This window comes from Oncorhynchus gorbuscha, linkage group LG09 (genome assembly GCF_021184085.1).
Source record: "Oncorhynchus gorbuscha isolate QuinsamMale2020 ecotype Even-year linkage group LG09, OgorEven_v1.0, whole genome shotgun sequence".
Classification (NCBI taxonomy): Eukaryota; Metazoa; Chordata; class Actinopteri; order Salmoniformes; family Salmonidae; genus Oncorhynchus; species Oncorhynchus gorbuscha.
Window position 1 is genome coordinate 51,121,709 of NC_060181.1, and position 21,297 is coordinate 51,143,005.

A 21,297-nucleotide genomic window follows, 5' to 3' on the forward strand; every position below is an offset into this window, starting at 1 on the left:
TTCCCCTACTGTAACTCAGTAGACATCTTTGAAATTGTTACGTGTTGCGTTTATATTTTTATTCAGTATCTTTATACAATACCTTTCATGGTATCGAGCGAGATTGGGTCTAAGCTTCGGGTATCGTTATGGGAATAGCTTTTTAGGGTTGTTGCTGTTTTATCTCACATGCATTCATTCACTCACTCACTCACTCACTCACTCACTCACTCACTCACTCACTCACTCACTCACTCACTCACTCACTCACTCACTCACTCACTCACTCACTCACTCACTCACTCAGGGCAAACCTTTCCCTACAGCTGGCAGTAGCTAGCTTTTACGTCTTGCGAGTCATTCCATTTGGCCAACAAACGTACTTCAAAATGCTGATTTAATACATTTAATGACAAACCATGTAATTACTTAGGTAAACATATAAATGACGTCTTAACCAAGGTTCTGGGGAGTTGTTTGTAACTGGCTAGTTGGCGTGTAGTGGTGACGGCAGACCATCTGTTTAAGTAGCCAATAGAAAAAAATCCTGTCTATCATGTTCATTGATTGGGTTAAGTTGAACCGTCACTCCAAAACTAGTGGACCAATGGAGAATCATTGTCTACGCCTCCTTCTAAACCCCAGCCAAAGATATGAATGGATTCAATATAACAGATTTTTGGGAAAGTTGAACTGAAAATTATTTTTGCATAAAATTATTTGCTTGCAAGTTTTGGGGTTTTGCTTTTTATATGATTGTTTTTGTTTACAATTCTATACATTTAGCTTTCAATTGTTTGGTTTTTGACTTAAACATCCATTATTTCCCCCTTCCTCGAAAATATCATGTTTACATTTTCAACTTTATATTTAATGTTTACAATTTATTTTATTTTAAATGTAATACATATGGTGTAAAATTGGCCACATATATATCGCTCCTGGATGCTCTGGCTCAAGTCAAGCCCCCTAGACCCGTAAACGTATAAAGCTAAACACACTGCTCAAAAAAATAAAGGGAACACTTAAACAACACAATGTAACTCCAAGTCAATCACACTTCTGTGAAATCAAACTATCCACTTAGTAAGCAACACTAATAGACAATAAATTTCACATGCTGTTGTGCAAATGGAATAGACAACAGGTGTAAATTATAGGTAATTAGCAAGACACCCCCAATAAAGGAGTGGTTCTGCAGGTGGGGACCACAGACCACTTCTCAGTTCCTATGCTTCCTGGCTGATGTTTTGGTCACTTTTGAATGCTGGTGGTGCTTTCACTCTAGTGGTAGCATAAGACGGAGTCTACAACCCACACATGTGGCTCAGGTAGTGCAGCTCATCCAGGGTGGCACATCAATGCGAACTGTGGCAAGAAGGTTTGCTGTGTCTGTCAGCGTAGTGTCCAGAGCATGGAGGCGCTACCAGGAGACAGGCCAGTACATCAGGAGACGTGGAGGAGGCCGTAGGAGGGCAATAACCTAGCAGCAGGACCGCTACCTCCACCTTTGTGCAAGTAGGAGCACTGCCAGAGCCCTGCAAAATGACCTCCAGCAGGCCACAAATGTACATGTGTCTGCTCAAACGGTCAATAACAGACTCGATGAGGGGTTATAAGGGCCCGATGTCCACAGGTGGGGTTGTGCTTACAGCCCAACACCGTGCAGGACGTTTGGCATTTGCCAGAGAACACCAAGATTGGCAAATTCCCCACTGGCGCCCTGTGCTCTTCACAGATGAAAGCAGGTTCACACTGAGCACGTGACAGACATGACAGAGTCTGGAGACGCCGTGGAGAACGTTCTGCTGCCTGCAACATCCTCCAGCATGACCAGTTTGGCGGTGGGTCAGTCATGGTGTGGAGTGGCATTTCTTTGGGCGGGCCGCACAGCCCTCCATGTGCTCGCCAAAGGTAGCCTGACTGCCATTAGGTACCGAGATGAGATCCTCAGACCCCTTGTGACACCATATGCTGGTGCAGTTGGCCTTGGGTTCCTCCTAATGCAAGACAATGCTAGACCTCATGTGGCTGGACTGTGTCAGCAATTCCTGCAAGAGGAAGGCATTGATGCAATGGACTGGCCCGCCCGTTCCCCAGACCTGCATCCAATTGAGCACATCTGGGACATCATGTCTCGCTCCATCCACCATCTGTTGCACCACAGACTGTCCAGGAGTTGGCGGATGCTTTAGTCCAGGTCTGGGAGGAGATCCCTCATGAGACCATCCGCCATCTCATCAGGAGCATGCCCAGGCGTTGTAGGGAGGTCATACAGGCACGTGGAGGCCACACACACTACTGAGCCTCATTTTGACTTGTTTTAAGGACATTACATCAAAGTTGGATCAGCCTGTGGTGTGGTTTTCCACTTTAATTTTGAGTGTGACTCCAAATCCAGACCTCCATTGGTTGATGCATTTGATTTCCATTGATACATTTTGTGTGATTTTGTCGTCAGCACATTCAACTATGTAAAGAAAAAAGTATTTAATAAGAATATTTCATTCATTCATATCTAGGATGTGTTATTTTAGTATTTTTTTGAGCATTGTATATACTTTTTTGGCTGGCGTTCGATAAGAACTCCCCCTTGTTCTGCCAACAACTTGAGCGCATCGCTCTCTTGCGGCAATGTTTGTAAACACAGAAAGGAGTCTATTGTTAGCTCTCCAAGAATAGGCTTGGAGAGCCTGTACTAGAAGCACTCAGGCTAAGGTTACACGAAGCAACTTTAACGCAATTTTAGTTGGTGACATCCTCTCAAGCAACTTTGCTGTTACATGAAGCAACTCAAACGCCATTAAAATGGCATGCAACTGGCAAACAAATTGAAGCTGCGTGTTTGAGGGTTCCAAACTCGCCCCATGTCATCTGTTGCATTACGTCGTGGTTTCACAAATTATTTGTTTATCAAACCGTTTGGTTATTGTAACAGAGATTTGTGTTCTCCTCGAAATTACACGTATTGACTGTTAAACCATGTACACACATTTGCATACATCTTGTTTTTATTGGCTGTTGCTGCAACTAGTTGCACAGAGTTGAAAAGTTTCAATTGAATGCAACAAAGTTGCAGATGAGTTACTTATTAGTTGCAAGAGGGTGTTAGTGTTTCATGAAGCAATCAAGAAGCAACTAAAATAGAATTCAGGTTACGTCCTGTATTGGCAGCCATACAATCAACCTCATTGGTTTAATAGGAATGGGCTGGCAGTCTCCACTGTTCTTCAAGGAAATGCAATTTGCGGAAATTGTTAAAAGTAGTCCTTGTGCATAGAGTTGTATGGGTTGTGTAAATAAGCAATCATTCGTTTATGTTTTACATACATTTTAAAGTGAAACATCTGAGTCTCGCGTAATTCCGTTACTATGGAATTGCACTGAAGCCTTCTGTACAGGCATGGGCGTGGTTGAGAGGATGAGGCATGTCGCGTCGCTTCCTTAGCAACCAAAATGGCAAGTGGCAACAGCTCGCCGTCGAGAAATATACTTACTGGCTGATTTTAGCTATGAAAGAAACCAGATAACGCCACATTTGATGGGCAAACAATTGCTAGATACTTGTTTAAAAAATAGTTATTAGCAAGCTTTGTAAATAAGGGACATGCAGCTTTCTTAGTTGTAGCGTTTTGCGAAAGTTGTGGTGACATTATTTTATGTGATGCTAACGTTGCTACGTTACCTCCTCTAACTAACGTTAGCTGACTTCGACCAGTTCTTGAAACGATTTGTTTAAATAGCGCAATAACTAGTATGTAGAGGTAAACATTTCTTTACATTCTTCAACATGGAAACTCAGGTAAGTTTGCTCTAACATGACCCACATAATGTTAGCTAAGTTGGTTGAGATGGAACCTGAACAGAAAAAGTTGTTTGAGACGGAAATCTAACATATCAATTATTCATTTATAGACAAACTGGAATTAAAGCCAGACTAAGTCAGTGGCACAGCCTATTGTTTATTTTTTTCTGATAGTTGAAGATCTGACGTTGTCTTAAAGGTATAAATTAAACATATTTTATACAAGGTTTGTCTATGTTAAAATTTGGTTACCATGATGACATAATCCTGTGGTTGAAATTGAATCCTGAAAACAATTGACGTCTTCTGGCTGGGGGAGTTTAGTTAAGTGCACTAACATGCATCTCTTGCGGTACCGTTTTGGAAATATAAGGTCAGAACGTATCTTTCATATCAGCGAGAAATAGTTTTTGAAAATAAAAGGTCAAATTTACCTTTATAGAATTAGGGTTTCCACGGCCATATTTCAGAGTCGACTACCTATGCTAATGATATATCTGCAACTCTGAACAGCTGTGTGTAACCAGAAGACTTGTGTGTAACAGCTGTGTGTAACCTGAAAAATTCTGTCAGCGGCAACTGTGTTAAAACAGTTAAAACAGTGTAAGTGTATATTCTGCATTGTGACATTATTTTGATGTGATGTCAAAGTAGAGACCTTTATATTTTTAGAACCGTACCGCATTATTCAATTCATTTTTAGATGTAAACTCAGCAAACATAGAAACATCCTCTCACTGTCAACTGCGTTTATTTTCAGCAAACTTAACATGTGTAAATATTTGTATGAACATAACAAGATTCAACAACTGAGACATAAACTGAACATGTTCCACAGACATGTGGCTAACATAAATAGAATAATGTGTCCCTGAACAAAGGGGGGGTCAAAATCAAAAGTAACAGTCAGTATCTGGTGTGGCCACCAGCTGTATTAAGTACTGCAGTGCATCTCCTCCTCATGGTCTGCATCATATTTGCCAGTTCTTGCTGTGAGATGTTACCCCACTCTTCCACCAAGGCACCTGCAAGTTCCCAGACATTTCAGAGGGGAATGGCACTAGCCTTCACCCTCCGATCCAACAGGTCCCAGACGTGCTCAATGGGAATGAGACCCGGGCTCATTGCTGGCCAAGGCAGAACACTGACATTCCTGTCTTGCATGAAAACACGCACAGAACAAGCAGTATGGCTGGTGGCATTGTCATGCGGGAGGGTCATGTCAGGATGAGCCTGTAGGAAGGGTACCACATGAGGGAGGAGGATGTCTTCCCTGTAACGCACATCGTTGAGATCGCCTGCAATGACAACAAGCTCAATACGATGATGCAGTGACACACCGCCCCAGACCATGACGGACCCTCCACCTCCAAATCGATCCCGTTCCAGAGTACATTGCGGAGAATCTGAGCACTGATGGAGGGATTGTGCATTCCTGGTGTATCGCAGGCAGTTGTTGTTGCCATCCTGTACCTGTCCCTCAGGTGTTATGTTTGGATGTACCGATCCTGTGCAGGTGTTGTTACACGTGGTTTGCCCCTGCGAGGACCATCAGCTGTCTCCCTGTAGCGCTGTTTTGGGCGTCTCACAGTATGGACATTGCAATTTATTGCCCTGGCCACATCTGCAGTCATCATACCTCCTCGCAGCATATGCCTAAGGCACGTTCACGCAGTTGAGCAGGGACCCTGGGCATCTTTCTTTTGGTGTTTTTCAGAGTCAGTAGAAAGGTCTATTTAGTTGTCCTACGTTTTCATAACTGTGACTGTAATTGCCTACCGTCTGTAAGCTGACAGTGTCTTAACGACCGTTCCACAGGTGCCTGTTCATTAATTCTTTATGGTTCATTGAACAAGCATGGGAAACAGTGTTTAAATTGTTTAAACCTTTTACAATGAAGTTATTTGGATTTTTACAAATTATCTCTGAAAGACAGGGTCCTGAAAAAGGGAGTTTAGTATTTGGTTGTTTTGGCAGCCATAGCCAATTAGCCTCTAAACAGAACATGTATGGTCCTTGGACCATACACGTTAGGCTCTCTTTGTCCATTTTCAGCTAAGGAACAGCAGGACAGACTATGGCTTAAAATACATTTTGAAGCTACATTATTTGTTTACAAAGATTGAAATTACAACAAAAACAAACATTTAGCATAATATTGTTATGTACCCTATACAGTACCTTGGTACCTAGGCTGTAATTACATTCATCAGCAATCAATGGATATACAGTAATTTGAAAAAGTAAATACACCCCTTGGAAAGTAATTATTATTTGTTTTTAACATATTTGGACACATGGATATTTGAGCTAAATTCCAACCACATTCATCGAGAAAGGTAACCCAATTTAGCAAATCACAAAAACAACAAAAAAACGTTGAAAATGTTATGCAATTAAAATAAACAAAAATGCAATTTCCTTATGTGGAAAAATGTAATAGACCCCTACCTTTACCATCACATAAAATGGCTAAAATTAGAATCAGGTGCACCAAAACAGGTGCAAATGATTAGAAAATCATTAGAGTAACTTAGTCTGGTTGGTTTTAACCATATGGGTATGTGATAACACATCATGCCACTATCAAAATACCTATCCGAGGCCCTTAGATTATTCATGCCCACGAGTCTGGGAGGAATTACAAATCCAGTTCCAAGTATTTCGAAGTACATCATTCCACTGTCCGATTGATCATCTACAAATGGAGAAAATTCCAGACCACTGGCAATCTACCAAGGACAGGTCGTCCCACCAAATTCAGCCTAATAGCTGACCGAAAGATGCTCATAGAAGTCTTAAAGAACCCCAGGGTAACATCAAGGGATCTACAGGCCTCTCTTGCCACAATCAATGTCGAAGTGCATGAGTCCACTGTCAGAAAGAGACTGAACAAACTTGGCCTACATGCGAGGTCAGGAAGGAAGAAGCCTCTGCTCTCAAAAAATAATATTAAGACACAACTGAAATCTCCAGACAACACCTGGGTAAAGACCAAACTACTGGAACAATGTGATCTGGACAGGCGAAAACAAAACACTGCCTTTGAACAGAAGAACCTCATACCAACAGTAAAGTGTGGAGGCGGTGGCATTATGGTTTGGGGCTGCTTTGCTGCCTCATTTAGTCAACCATGAATTCCATATTGTACCAGAGAATTATTCAGGAGAATGTGAGGCCATCTGTCAAAAAGCTGAAGCTGAACCGTACTGGATCTTGCAACAGGACAATGATCCAAAACACACAGCAAAAGTAAAACAGAATGTCTCAAAGAGAAGAAATGTGGGGTTATGGAATGGCCGAGTCAAAGCCCAGATCTCAATCCTGTCAAAATGCTGTGGGTGGACTTGAAGCGGGCCGTGCATGCAAGAAAGCCCTCAAACATGACCCAATTGAATCAGTACTGTAAAGAAGAATGGACAAAAATTCCTCCCAGTCGATGTAAAAGACTGATACAGTTACTAGAAACGGCTACATTAAGTTATTTCAGCCAAAGTGTGGGCAACACCAGCTATTGAAACTAGCAATGTACTTATTTTTTCTGCATTTCTTTTGATTTTCGCTTAATAAAGTATAATCTTTCATATATTCAGTGGTGCGAACAAGTATTTGATACACTGCCGATTTTGCAGGTCTGTAATTTTTTATCATAGGTACACTTCAACTGTGAGAGACGGAATCTAAAACAAAAATCCAGAAAATCACGTTGTATGATTTTAAAGTAATTAATTTGCATTTTATTGCATGACATACGTATTGGATCACCTACCAACCAGTAAGAATTCCGTCTCTCACAGACCTGTTAGTTTTTCTTTAAGAAGCACTCCTGTTCTCCACTCATTACCTGTATTAACTGCATCCGTTTGAACTCGTTACCTGTATAAAAGACACCTGTCCACACACTCAATCAAACCGACTCCAACCTCTCCACAATGGCCAAGACCAGAGAGCTGTGTAAGGACATCAGGGATAAAATTGTAGACCTGCACAAGGCTGGGATGGGCTACAGGACAATAGGCAAGCAGCTTGGTGAGAAGGCAACAACTGTTGCCGCAATTATTAGAAAATGGAAGAAGTTCAAGATGACGGTCAATCACGCTCTGTCTGGGGCTCCATGCAAGATCTCACCTCGTGGGGCATCAATGATCATGAGGAAGGTGAGGGATCAGCCCAGAACTACACGGCAGGACCTGGTCAATGACCTGAAGAGAGCTGGGACCAGTCTCAAAGAAAACCATTAGTAACACACTACGCCATCATGGATTAAAATTTTGCAGCGCATGCAAGGTCCCCCTGTTCAAATCAGCGCATGTACAGGCCCATCTGAAGTTTGGGGATGCTTTTCTGCAAAGGGGACAGGACGACTGCACCGTATTGAGGGGAGGATGGATGGGGCCATGTATCGCGAGATCTTGGCCAACAACCTCCTTCCCTCAGTAAGAGCATTGAAGATGGGTCGTGGCTGGTTCTTCCAGCATGACAACGACCTGAAACACACAGCCAGGGCAACTATAAGGAGTGGCTCCATAAGAAGCATCTCAAGGTCCTGGAGTGGCCTAGCCAGTCTCCAGACTTGAACCCAATAGAAAATCTTTGGAGGGAGCTAAAAGTCCGCATTGCCCAGCGACAACCCCGAAACTTGAAGGATCTGGAGAAGGTCTGTATGGAGGAGTGGGTCAAAAACCCTTCTGCAGTGTGTGCAAACCTGGTCAAGAACTACAGGAAATGTTTGATCTCTGTAATTGCAAACAAAGGTTTCTGTACCAAATATTAAGGTCTGCTTTTCTGATGTATCAAATACTTATGCCATGCAATAAAATGCAAATTAATTACTTATTAAAATCATACAATGTGATTTTCTGGATTTTTGTTTTCGATTCCGTTTCTCACATTTGAAGTGTACCTATGATAATAATTACAGACCTCTACATGCTTTGTATGTAGGAAACACTGCTGATTTAGCAGGTTATCAAATACTTGTTCTCCCCACTGTGCTAGTCAAAAGTTTGGACACATCCAGGGTTTTTCTATATTTCTACTATTTAATACATTTCAGAATAATAGTGAAGACATCAACTATGAAATAACAAATATGGAATCATGTAGTCACCAAAAAAGTGACAAAACTAAATATATTTAAAATTCTTCAAAGCAGCCACCCTTTGCCTTGATTAGAGCTTTGCACACCCTTGGCAATCTCAACCAGCTTCAACTGGAATGCTTTTCCAACAGTCTTGAAGGAGTTCCCACATAATATGCTGAACACTTGTTGGCTGCTTTTCCTTTACTCTGCGGTCCAACTCATCCCAAACCATCTCAATTGGTTTGAGGTCAGGTGATTGTGTAGACCAGGTCATCTGATGCAGCACTCCAACACTCTCCTTCTTGGTCAAATAGCCCTTACACAGCCTGGGGGTGGGTTGGGTCATTGTCCTGTTGAAAAACAAATGATAGTCCCACTAAGCGCAAACCAGATGGGATGGCGTATCTGTGGTAGCCATGCTGGTTAAGTGTGCCTTTAATTCTAAATAAATCACTGACAGCGTCACCAGCAAAGCACCCCCACACATCACACCTTCTCAATGCTTCACGGTGGGATCCACACCTGCGGAGATCATCCATTCACCTTCTCTGCATCTCACAAAGTTGGAACCAAAAATCTAAAATTTGACAGATTTTCAGCTGTCTAAAGTGCATTACTCGTGTTTCTTGGCCCAAGCAAGTCTCTTCTTATTATTGGTGTCCTTTCATAGTGGTTTCTTTGCAGCAATTCGAGCATGAAGCATTCACACAGTCTCCTCTGAACAGTTGATGTTGAGATGTATCTGATACTTGAACTCTGTGAAGCATTTATTTTGGCTGCAATTTCTGAGGCTGGCAACGCTAATGAACGTATCCTCTGCAGCACAGGTAACTCTGGGTCTTCCTTTCCTGTGGTGGTCCTCATGAGAGCCAGTTTCATCATAGCGCCTAATGGTTTTTGTCACTGCACTTCAAGAAATTTTCAAAGTTCTTGAAATTTTCTGTCTTGACTGACCTTAATTTCTTAAAGTAGTGATGGACTGTCATTTCTCTTCGCTTATTTGAACTGTTCTTGCCATAATATGGACTTGGTCTTTTACCAAATAGGTTTATTTGGTAAAACAACACAACTGATTGGCTCAAACGCATTAAGAAGGAAAGAAATTCCACAAATGGACATTTAACTGTTCAGACCTGTTAATTGAAATGCATTCTAGGTGACTAACTTATGAAGCTGGTTGAGAGATTGCCAAGAGTGTGCAAAGCTTTTTTACATGATTATATATGTTATTTCGTAGTTTTGATCTCTTCATTATTATTCTACAATGTCAAACAAATCTTCACATAATGTCAAGCAAAGAGGCACTGAGTTTGAAGGTAGGCTGTGAACTACATCCACAGGTACACCTCCAATTGACTCAAATAATGTCAATTAGCCTACCAGAAGCTTCTAAAGCCATGACATCATTTTCTGGAATATTCCAAGCTGTTTAAAAGCACAGTCAATTTAGTGTATGTAAACTTCTGACCCACTGGAATTGTGATGCAGTGGATTACAAGTGAAATAATCTGTCTGTAAACAATTGTTGTAAAAATTACATGCACAAAGTAGATGTCCTCACCGATTTGCCAAAACTATAGTTTGCTAACAAGACACTTGTGGATTGGTTGATAAACAAATGTTAATGACTCCAACCTAAGTGTACGTAAACTCCCGACTTCAGCTGTATATATAGTGCTTTTGGAAAGTATTCAGACTCCTTGATTTTGTCCACATTTTGTTACATTACAGCCTTATTCTAAAATATGTTAAAACAATTGTTAACATTTCATCAATCTTTGCACTATACCCCATTATGACAAAGCAAAAACAGGTTTCAGACCCTTTCCTCAGTACTTTGTTGAAGAAACTTTGGCAGAGATTACAGTCTAGAGTCTTCTTGGGTATGAGACTACAAGCTTGGCACGCCTGTATTTGGGAAGTCTCTCCCATTTTTCTGCAGATCCTCTCAAGCTTTGTCAGGTTGGATTGGGAGCGTCGCTGTACAGCTATTTTCAGGTCTGTCCAGAGATATTAGATCGGGTTCAAGTCCGGGCTATGGTTGGTACTCTCAAGGACATTCCGAGACATGTCCTGAAGCCACTCCTGCATTGTCTTGGCTGTGTGCTTGTTGTCCTGTTGGAAGGTGAACCTTCACCCCAGTCTGAGGTCCTGAGCACTCTGGAGCAGGTTTTCCTCAATGATCTCTCTCTACTTTTCTCTGTTCATCTTTCCCTCGATCCTCACTAGGCTCCCAGTCCCTGCCTCTGAAAAACATCCCCACAGTATGATGCTTCCCCCACCATGCTTCACCGTAGGGATGGTGCAAGGTTTCCTCCAGACGTGACGCTTTGCATTCAGGAAACCGAGTTCAATCTTGGTTTCATCAGACCAGAGAATCTTGTTTCTCATGGTCTGAGAGTCCTGTGCTCAATTTCAAGTCTCATAGCAAAGGGTCTGTATACTTAAATAAGGGATTTCTGTTTCTATTTTTGAAGAACATGTTTTCACTTTGTCATTATGGGCTATTGTGTATAGATTGATAGGGAACATTTAATTTAATCAATTTTAGAAAAAGGATCTAACAAAATGTGGAAAAAGTCAAGGGGTCTGAATAATTTCCGATTGCTACTCAGTGACATTTGTCATGTTCAACGTTGTTCAATGTTCAACGTTCTCATCACAGAAGTGTTTGCATAATAAGAAGCTGCCCAAGATCCCTGACAGTCCAAACCGCCTCCTACCACAACTTCCACAGGTATGCTGCCTAACATCAGTCTCCCAGGCTTTGGCAATTGCTAACCAGTAAGCCTATGTAACAGACGAGTTTGTCCAATATAGGCTAAGCATAATGTCTTGGTTTTGCTTCGTAGAAAGTGTGGGTGGTGTAACTCAAATAACTAACCATCTAATTGTTACATTTCCAATTATTTTTTATTTATTAGTCCCATACTCTCTCGTTTTGCACTAAACTATTCATTTATATCTGTCTTCAAAGATCCGCTCCAAACCCCAGTGGCAGGAGACAGCTCCTGCCTTTGTCCTGCAGCCGCCAGTCAGAGGAGAGTCCCATGGTTTTGGGGCGGCAGTTAGACTGTCCAGTAAGTTATGTTCTCACTGATATAGGCTAGTAGCAAATAGGACATAGTTTCAACTTCGTTATAGTTTTTAAAACATAATTAACCAAATGTGACTCAAATGGGGAACAGCATATATGTTGCAATCAATGAGTAGACATAGCTCCTTACAAAAACAACAATACTTTTTGAACATACACACACCCTCCACAAACGGTAAATTGAGTGGTAAAAAAATGATGGATTTTGTAACTGACTTCCCTCACCATGTTTTTTTCTTAGCCTCACATACTGTAACTGCGTGGAATATAATCCCTTCATCCCAATGCCCCATATGTTTCTTTGTGACCTATATGATAAAGTCCATCCACTGTAACTGTGTGGAGAAGGCAATAATATGCTTTATAATCCCCCCTATAAGTGTCTTATGTGACCTATAATGCCGTGTCTCCACTGTCCACTGTAGGAGATGTGCTGGGTGGAGGGTCGGGAACCAGGCGTTACCAGAGCCTGAGCAGAGGCCTGGAGGACTCCCAGAGCAGAGAGGCCGGCCTGTCATCAGAGTCCTCCAAACATCGCAGCAGTAGCCACACTCAGCCCAAAAAAGACCGGGAGCAGTTCCGCAGTGCCCTGGTCAGCATAATCCTGTGAGTCCAATCAAATAATCAATCCATATATTGTCTATTCATCCCCTTCCATCCAAGCATCCACATTCTGACTCACCCGACATTCGGTAGCACTTTTCAACATACAACATTCTCCTTTCACTAAATTACCCCGTGTTTCAGGCAGCATGAATCTGCCAGTGGCAAAACCATTTTGGAGGACAGTCAGCCCCCTACCTGTGGGTCCCCCACAGCTACAGAGAAGGATATCCTGGTAAGGGAAGGTGACATTTTGGTATATATTGTTAATTAATAGGTCCAGAAATGTATGTAGCAACTGTGGATTAGCTCTTTAATTAATGTGTCTTATCTTTTTATGTCCACCTTGTCAGAGATATTACTATTACATTCGCAATGGGATCGACACAGAGCATGTGGCAGCCATGGAGGACTCCTGGCTGGAGAATGTTCTGGACCTGGTGCCCACTCACCTGAAGAGGCTGACTAGGACCATAGAGCTGCTATCAGACGAGATGAAGGAGGACTACCTGCTCAGTGTGAAGAAAGCCATCGGTACCTAACCCAACACAAATCCATCTGTGTTCTTTAAGTTATCATTAAGACATATCTGTCTGTAGACTGAGATTTTTCTCTAGATTCTGTTCTAAATGTGCATATCTATTATTAGTCTTTTGCTGCACAGTCTTGCTTTTTAATTAGTCATGTGGTTTTGTTGCCGCTGTTTGCAGTGGATTTCGTACTTCGGGACCCGAGGGAAAACGATGAAGACAAGGTCAAAGATGTTCCTCCTCACAGAGTTGAGTAAGTCCCATAAAATGGAGAGAATGTGACAATGTGTGCAGTAATTTGAAATACACTTGGTCCTATTACATGGACAAAAACCACATGGGCTCAGATTAATTGACTATAGAAAAAAAGGAATGTTTCCTTAGTGTTTTGTTGCTCCCGAACTTGGTTGTTTAATAAAGCAACATTTTGACCGTCATGGTCTTCAGTTACTTGACGAAGACCATGTTGGTTGAAATGTTCTAAGTAGCCTTTTTTGTCAAATTGTATTCCTCTTAAAAATATTAAACTTCTTCTTATCCTCTTTTCCTTGCTGTACATCATTTAAGAATGGAGGTGGTCCCTAAACCATGGAACAAATCATTCCTTCATGCCCAAAAGAGGATGAGAGATAAGTTGCATTCCATCAACCCCACTATGCTGTCAGTGCTGGACCTGTGGCATGTGTCTTTCAAGTGAGAACACTTCTATCATATCCTTCTATCCTATTCTTATAGTCTTATTTCTTTCTATAATTTTCTTCTCTTTCATGGTCCCAAGCCTTTATATTCAGTATTGCCATCTTTTCTGCTCTATGTCTGCCTCTCTTTTTCTTTAATCTCTCACCCCCTGCGTTCTCCTTGTAGGAAGATGCGTCTCATCGATGTTGAGGAGTTCCAGAACAGGCAGGAGTCTATGGAGCTCTCCATCTTCCAGCATCTAGTCACCAGACACATTGAGTGTGCCAAGGACATCCTCCTCAAAAAGTACGAGTACATGTAATAGAGTAGGTCCCCACTGGGCTAGAACCAGTGACCTGCATACTAACACTCTACACTTACATTTCCTGTCGCCCCACAAAAGCCATGTCCCTTGCTGAAAAAGGAAACAACTACTTCAGGTCTCAGGAGGATTGATGTCACTTGCAGGATGAATACTACTACTAGCAAGCGATTCCACATGGACTTTTGTTAGGTTCTGACAAACAATGAAAAACTAACAGACAAGTAGTCAAAGCTCAAACCATGTTTATTCACCCACTGGGTCAAAAGGCTGCAAAGACATGTTTACTCAAGCACATATATTTATACCCTCCTAGGCGGAGTCCACTCCTTGCAACTCTAGCAAGACAGCCAATGCATCTCTTTTGCTAGACAAGACCTTAAGTGGTGACTGTTCCTTCTCACTTCATCTGACCTGACCTCGGCCCAAATCCTCACAACTTCTTAAATCATGGCTGTCCTACCTTATCTTTTACTGAAACCAGACGGTTACCATTTTCCTCTCCCTATAGGATCCTTGAGATTTAACAAGAACATGTTTTAACAGAATGTAAGCTCTCTGCACTCCTCCTTCCTCACTCAGTAACTTTCCATACACCTCGTTGTTATCCCTCCATTGACCTCAACATATACATTCATTATACAGCAAACAAATAAGTTCTAATTTTTAATATGGTAACATGAAAAAGCATATTTCATGCTATAATCCAACACTTGATACCAGTGGAGGCTGCTGAGGGAAGGACAGCTCATTATAATGGCTGGAACAGAGCAAATTGAATGGCATCATGGAAACCATAGGTGTTTCTCAAAATGCATACTACCGTGCTCTGAGCACGCAAATTGGGGCATGGCGGGCATTCGAGAAGCGTACTTCGTTTGTAAACATTTTGAAGCATGCATCGATGCAAGCTTCAACGGAAAGTATGCAAAGAAAAATGACGCAGCAAAGTAAAAAATGACGCACGATTTCTTGAAATCAATGGCGGACATTATATGAGCTGAAGCGATAATGAAATGCTGACTTTTCACATGTCATATGTTGCCTGACCACACTATTTTATCTTGATACATGCTGTGTTAGTTTTGGCATGTTTACCTGCCTACGTACTATAGATCGCAAGGCCATGAGTCAATAGGGCTAACTGTCTAGCTACTACTGTTAGCTAGCTAGAAAGCCACGAAGAATTGTTAGGTAGCTACCCAAGAATAATTGACATCTATCTTGCATAATATTTGTTTTCTGTTCATTTTTACTTGTTAAACAACCTGACTAGATAGATTTTTATGAATCACATATAGCTAGCTGATAGTTTTGAAGTAAAACGGTTGCTTTTTGTATATCTTGTTTGGTCTATTGTTGCCATTGTCCTGGCTGGAAGAAGGTTCAGTGAATGGGGAGGTGAAACGTTAGGTAATACAGTAGGGGGAGTGCGAGTGCTTCTGAAATGTAATGTTTTATGCATTCTCCACACTCACGTCCTCACAAGAACTTACACAAGAGAGCATCGTCGGAGATTACACTTGAGAAACACCCCATGTGTTTGATGTATTTGATACCATTCCACTTATTCCGCTCCAACCATTACCATGAGCCTGTCTTCCCCAATTAAGGTGCCACCAACCTCCTGTGCTTGATACAACCGAACACCTAAAAATAACTGTAGCAGGCTTCCGAGGTGGCATGTCAGTGAAAAGTAGCATCTTAGCCGGGCTGTTTCTTGTCTTCCATTTCTAACCTATACCCTAACTTTGTGCTTATGAACAGGTGGTTTCCCGAAGTTCAGCACATTTACTACCAGGGGAACAAACGCAAGCTGGTCCCCAGCAACACCAACGCAGCCAAACTGCAGTCCTTCTTCAACTGTGTGGCTGCCCTGATGGCCTCACAGCTCCAGAGTCTAGCACTGGAGTCCATCCAGGATTACACTCACCTCATTTCTCAGGACCCGGTAACTACAATACACACACACACACACACACACACACACACGCTCAGTGTATGCCAGTCATTTTGATTTTGGGGTCCTATCTCCCAGTACTCGGTGAGGGCCTATGAGCACCCTGGCTTTGTCCTGCGTCTGATCCTGGATGAGAATGACATCAAGTTTGAGCCTGACTTCAAAGACTTTGAGGTCATCCTTCTCAACGTCTATGACATCATGCTGAAATCCATCAGCTTGGTGCCACGCGTGGAGACCAAGCTCTACTCAGAATGGGTAATATATATATATATATATGTATGTGTGTGTGTGTGTGTTGGGATGACAGTGCCACTGTGTATCTCTTTGGCTTGAATTCGAGAAGTAGACATCCTACTGTGTTTGTGTGTCTGTCACTTACCCTCACAATTTACTGCACGAGTATAAGACTTTAACACCCACCATATCACCTCATCCACCTTCCATCCTACAACACTCTTCCCAAGCCGGGCTGCCAGAGTGGGGGCACACTCAAGCCCATCGTCCTCCCGGAGATCATGCAGGCCCAGCAGGAGGAGGTGAGGAGGGTAATCTGGGAGGAGAGCGCCGGGCCTCTGGACCATGTGCGACTCTACGACAAGTACGCTCCCCTGGTGTCCCAGCAGGCCCAGGATGACGTGGAGCAGTTCCTCCGCGAGCAGCATTCCTTCCCAGAGATCATGATAGAGGTCACCCGTTACCAACAGCTGGCAGATGAGATCCAGTACACCTCCAGCAAGGTGTGGATCTAGTTTATACCGAATGCTACATTTTAGTCCATTTTAAAGATACCCCATGGAAGTTGAATTGCTCATTTTGGCCTCCCCCATCCCACCATACGCCTCTTTATTAACAGAGTAACGTAAAATAAGTACACCTACATTCAAAAGTAAATTAAACTAAGGAAGGTGAAACACATTTTATCTTTATTGAGGACATTTAGGCCTGGGAAATGATAAATATACAAAATGGGGATATACTCAATAGATACTGGGTGCCTGAGGGTATGGACTGTTTGGATTTGTTTGCTTCACTGCAGTCATTTTGAGCAGTGATAGGCTATTGCAACCACTGTTGGTATTGAGCTTGATAAAGTGTTGCTAGGATTTAGGGTTACAACACTAGTTTCAAGCAGCATTGTTAACAAGCTTTGGTCATTCAATCATTGTTTGCAATAGAGATTTTTTTTCATTGTCTTCTCTTCCCTGCCATATTGTGCACAACAGGTGGTGCGCCTGGGTATGTTTGAAGTGCACTGCCACGAACTGGTCCGTGCCCTGGTGAAGCGTGCCGAGGGACTGCGGCAACATCTGGTCACACATATGTTGGAATACCACCAGGAAATGAACAAGAAGTGAGTCACTTTTCTACCCTGTGAAGATTCCCATTCTCTCAGAATGAACCTTAGGTCTAAACAAAGCACACACAAAAATCATCCCTGTTGCCATTGCAGAAAGTGCTCTGTCAGAGTGAAGGTTCTCCTCAAGAAATACCTTGGGCATAAAAATACGTTCTGCAATCAAACTTCTCACTTTTGACTAGGGATGGACGATATATTCGGTGAACATATCGGAATCGGACAATATTAGCTAAAAATGCCATCATCGGTATCGGCCGATGTCTAGTTTAGCGCTTGATGTGAAAAACCGATGTCAAAGCTGATGTTCATACCTATATAACGAAGGTACGTGACGTAATGACGCCACGTAAAATGTTGCGCTATACGTGCAACACAGCATTCCTAACTAGCCCACAATTTCTGCTGTGAGGATCAAGCAGTCAAGCAGTCATTTGAAAGAGTAACAACATTTTAATGAGATAACTCAAAGGCGAAATCCATTATAGCCAAGATAATGGAATTCATTGCCCTTGACAATCAACCGTTCTCTGTTGTAGGTGATATTATTTCTTTCCGACTTGTTAACACTACCAAGTGCACTATTATTCCGATGTTGTCCTACCAGAGTTACACAGTAATAGCGGCACAACATACATACTATGGAACGCCGTTTGGATCTTTGCGTGTCAAAAAATATACAGTAGCACTGTCAAAGCTGTACAAAAAAGTCAGCAAACAAGCAAACTTCGGCCACGAATGATGTGTTTACAATACCGCGTTGGTGATAAAGCATAATGTGTTCGACCACAACTCCTGGGGTAGCTAGTTTTAGCTTGGTACCTAGCTAGCACCAATACAACCAGTCTGAAAACAATGACCAGTAAAAACTGCAGTCATTTTCATTATTCTTAGCAATGATTTTGGAATCCTTGTGAGTAAGTATTAGCTGGGTTGCCACTTGTTGTTCGCCTTTTGAAATTGAACTTCAGGTCATGAAAAAAAATAGCTAGCCAGCTACTTAACCCTGTTGCCCAAAGCTAACGTTATAAGCAGCCAGCTAGCTTCATCTGACTAGTGAGGCTCGACCGGACCGGGTTACGTGTTCGTAAGCTAGCCACAATAAGAATTAGGCACAATAGTGGAATTTTCTGTTTGCCTTCAAAATAAAAGTATGTCATTGACAGTGTTGCAAATGAATACAAATAGTATAATTATGCCATACTTTTATGAAGGCTAACCCCAAAGTCCTCTATTGTGGCTAATCCTTATTGTGGCTAGCTTCACATAGATGGGCGGGACCACCATTAATCAAATAAGAATTGCATTATAAATTAGGGTTATTTTAGATGATGACACCTAGCTATATAGTTAACTAGTTAACTATAGCTACTGAAACAGATTATTTCGTTTTGCTATGTTTTTGAGGAAGAACATTGTTTGCATCCATGAGCTAGCTAGCTTTTTTAAATGAGCAGCACTGTAGGTCCGCGAGACAACTTTAACAGCATCATAGCATACGTTTCGATGAATCGTTGTGACATATGAAATACGAGTGATAGTGTAATCAATGTGTAATAACTACGTAAAAAATGTATGAATGCTTTAAATTATTATGTGACGTGCAGTCATATTCAGGTCCTGATTGGTCAACAAGCTTATTTGACACATCAAATAGTGTTAAATAGTATGTTTTTTGACACGCAAAGACCCAAACTGCGTTCCATAGAAATCCTGGTTGAGAATGAAATGACTGAACAAATGAACTAAGGAATCATCACAGCAAGTAAGTGAAATAAATAGGTTTTGATTATGTTTTACTGGTAATGGCGACATACCTAAATGCCAACAAAATAACTTTTTGCTGTGTGTGTGTGTGTGTAACCTTTATTTAACTAGGCAAGTCACTTAATAACAAATTCTTATTTACAATGACGGCCTACCCCCGGCCAAACCGGGCGATGCTCGGCCAATTGTGGGCCGCCCTGTGGGACTCCCAATCACGGCCGGATGTGATACAGCCTGGATTCGAACCAGGGACTTTAGTGACGCCTCTCGCACTGAGATGCAGTGCCTTAGACCACTGCGTCCATGTGTTTGTGTTAAAGCTTAAAAGGTGCGCATAGAGCGCATGACCTTAGCTGACCCCACTTCGTGAACACGTTTTTTAAATATATTTTTTTACAAAAACAAGTGTTATAGAGCTACATTATTGACCTTCAAATCCTAATACCATTCAGAGCTCCCTGTAAAGTGCTATCATTCACTAGTCAGACTTTCATGCTCTGGCCTGGCAGTGCTGCCATGACTCTGAGTTCGCTCTAATATGGTCTGACTGCAGGCTCTGTAATGAATTACCAGATCGCATTTGTGTGTGTGTGTCCTGTGTGTGCCTGTGTGTGTGTGTGACTGCAGGCTCTGTGATGAATTTGAGAAGATCGCAGATAATGCACTGAGCACCCCTCCCAACACACAGGAACTGATGGAGCTCAAGGTAAGGTCCCCCGTTACACTCACTGCTGTAGTGTGTATCAGGAGTGATTCGAAACCCAGACATAAAATACTATGATTTGGGGGATTTCCACAGACTGTAAACTATAGAACAGTCCTTTGGAAGAATGATTGTTGACAGATTTGACATTTGTATCTTTTTATTTATTTATTTTATTTCACCTTTATTTAATCAGGTAGGCAAGTTGAGAACAAGTTCTCATTTACAATTGCGACCTGGCAATTTAAAAGAATAATCTAAAAATAATAATACCAAAGTTACTGGAATCTTGAGTAATTTTGGTAATTAACAGAATATCTATAGCAATAGTTGCGGTAGATCGAACCCGACCAAAACAATGGAATTGCCATGGAAACACGTGGGGGAAAGGGTCGTGGGGGAAAGATCCTGAATCTCCTCATTGCCCCCCAGAAAAAGTAGCCTACATTTAGGCTATTGTTTATATGTGAATTTCACACCATGTTGACGTAAAAATCGGAGTAAAATGATTGTATGGATGTCAACCCCAACGCATGTTCATGTCATCGTCACCAATCAACTGCATTATGGTTAAAAACGACTTTGACTACCACCAACGATTTCTGTTATGCTTTCTAGCTATGCTAACCAGCTTATTGACAGGTTGGTTGTTTAGCAATAAAAACAATGTGCACACAACCATGGGACACAACAGATGAGGTTGGCTTAGATTGTTGACAACATGTAAGCTATATTTCATCTCCAATGTTTATTGAAAAGACAAATACATTTGCAGAATGACCACTCGTTGTTTCTCAAATACTTTGTTAGTTGTTGGTTAGCTAGCGAATTTTAGGCATATTAGCATTGACATGAAATCAGTCAAAACACCTCAAAACAAGACATGATCTCAATCGTGGACTACAGGAAAAGGAGGGTCGAACACGCCCCCATTCACATGGATGGGGTTGTAGTGGGGCGGGTCGAGAGTTTCAAGTTCCTTGGTGTCCACATCACCAACAAACTATCATGGTCTAAAGTTGTGAACAAGGCACGACAACATATTTTCTCCCTCAGGAGACTGGAAAGTTTTGGCATGGGTCTCCAGATCCTCAAAATGCACTATCAAGATAATCCTGACCCGTTGCATCACCGCCTGGTATGGCAACAGCATGAGCAACAGCTCGGTAGTGTGTACGGCCCAGTACACCACTGGTGCCAAGCTTCCTGCCATCTAGGACCTATATATTAGGCGGTGTCAGAGGAAGGCCCAAAAAATGGTCAAAGACTCCAGTAACTCCAAGTCCTAGACTGTTCTCTCTGCTACTGCACGGCAAGCGGTACCGTAGCGCCAATTCTAGGTCCAAGAGGCTCCTTTACAGCTTCTATTCTCAAGACGTAAGAGTGCTGAACAATTATTCTAATGGTCACCCC

General features: G+C 42.0%; 1 protein-coding gene across 1 annotated transcript in view; it reads left to right on the forward strand.

Annotated features, from left to right (window-relative positions):
• The first annotated feature begins 3,436 nt into the window (after positions 1-3,436).
• dnah7 (dynein, axonemal, heavy chain 7) overlaps positions 3,437-21,297 on the forward strand; it is a 224,626-nt gene continuing 206,765 nt past the window's right edge. Inside the window, 14 exon segments of the mRNA XM_046362668.1 lie at positions 3,437-3,781; positions 11,533-11,604; positions 11,845-11,947; positions 12,390-12,570; positions 12,712-12,802; positions 12,921-13,101; positions 13,278-13,350; positions 13,665-13,790; positions 13,962-14,081; positions 15,865-16,048; positions 16,136-16,315; positions 16,525-16,797; positions 17,284-17,411; positions 19,809-19,887. Of these exon segments, the coding sequence (XP_046218624.1) occupies positions 3,770-3,781; positions 11,533-11,604; positions 11,845-11,947; positions 12,390-12,570; positions 12,712-12,802; positions 12,921-13,101; positions 13,278-13,350; positions 13,665-13,790; positions 13,962-14,081; positions 15,865-16,048; positions 16,136-16,315; positions 16,525-16,797; positions 17,284-17,411; positions 19,809-19,887 (1,803 nt within the window). The 5' untranslated portion in view covers positions 3,437-3,769.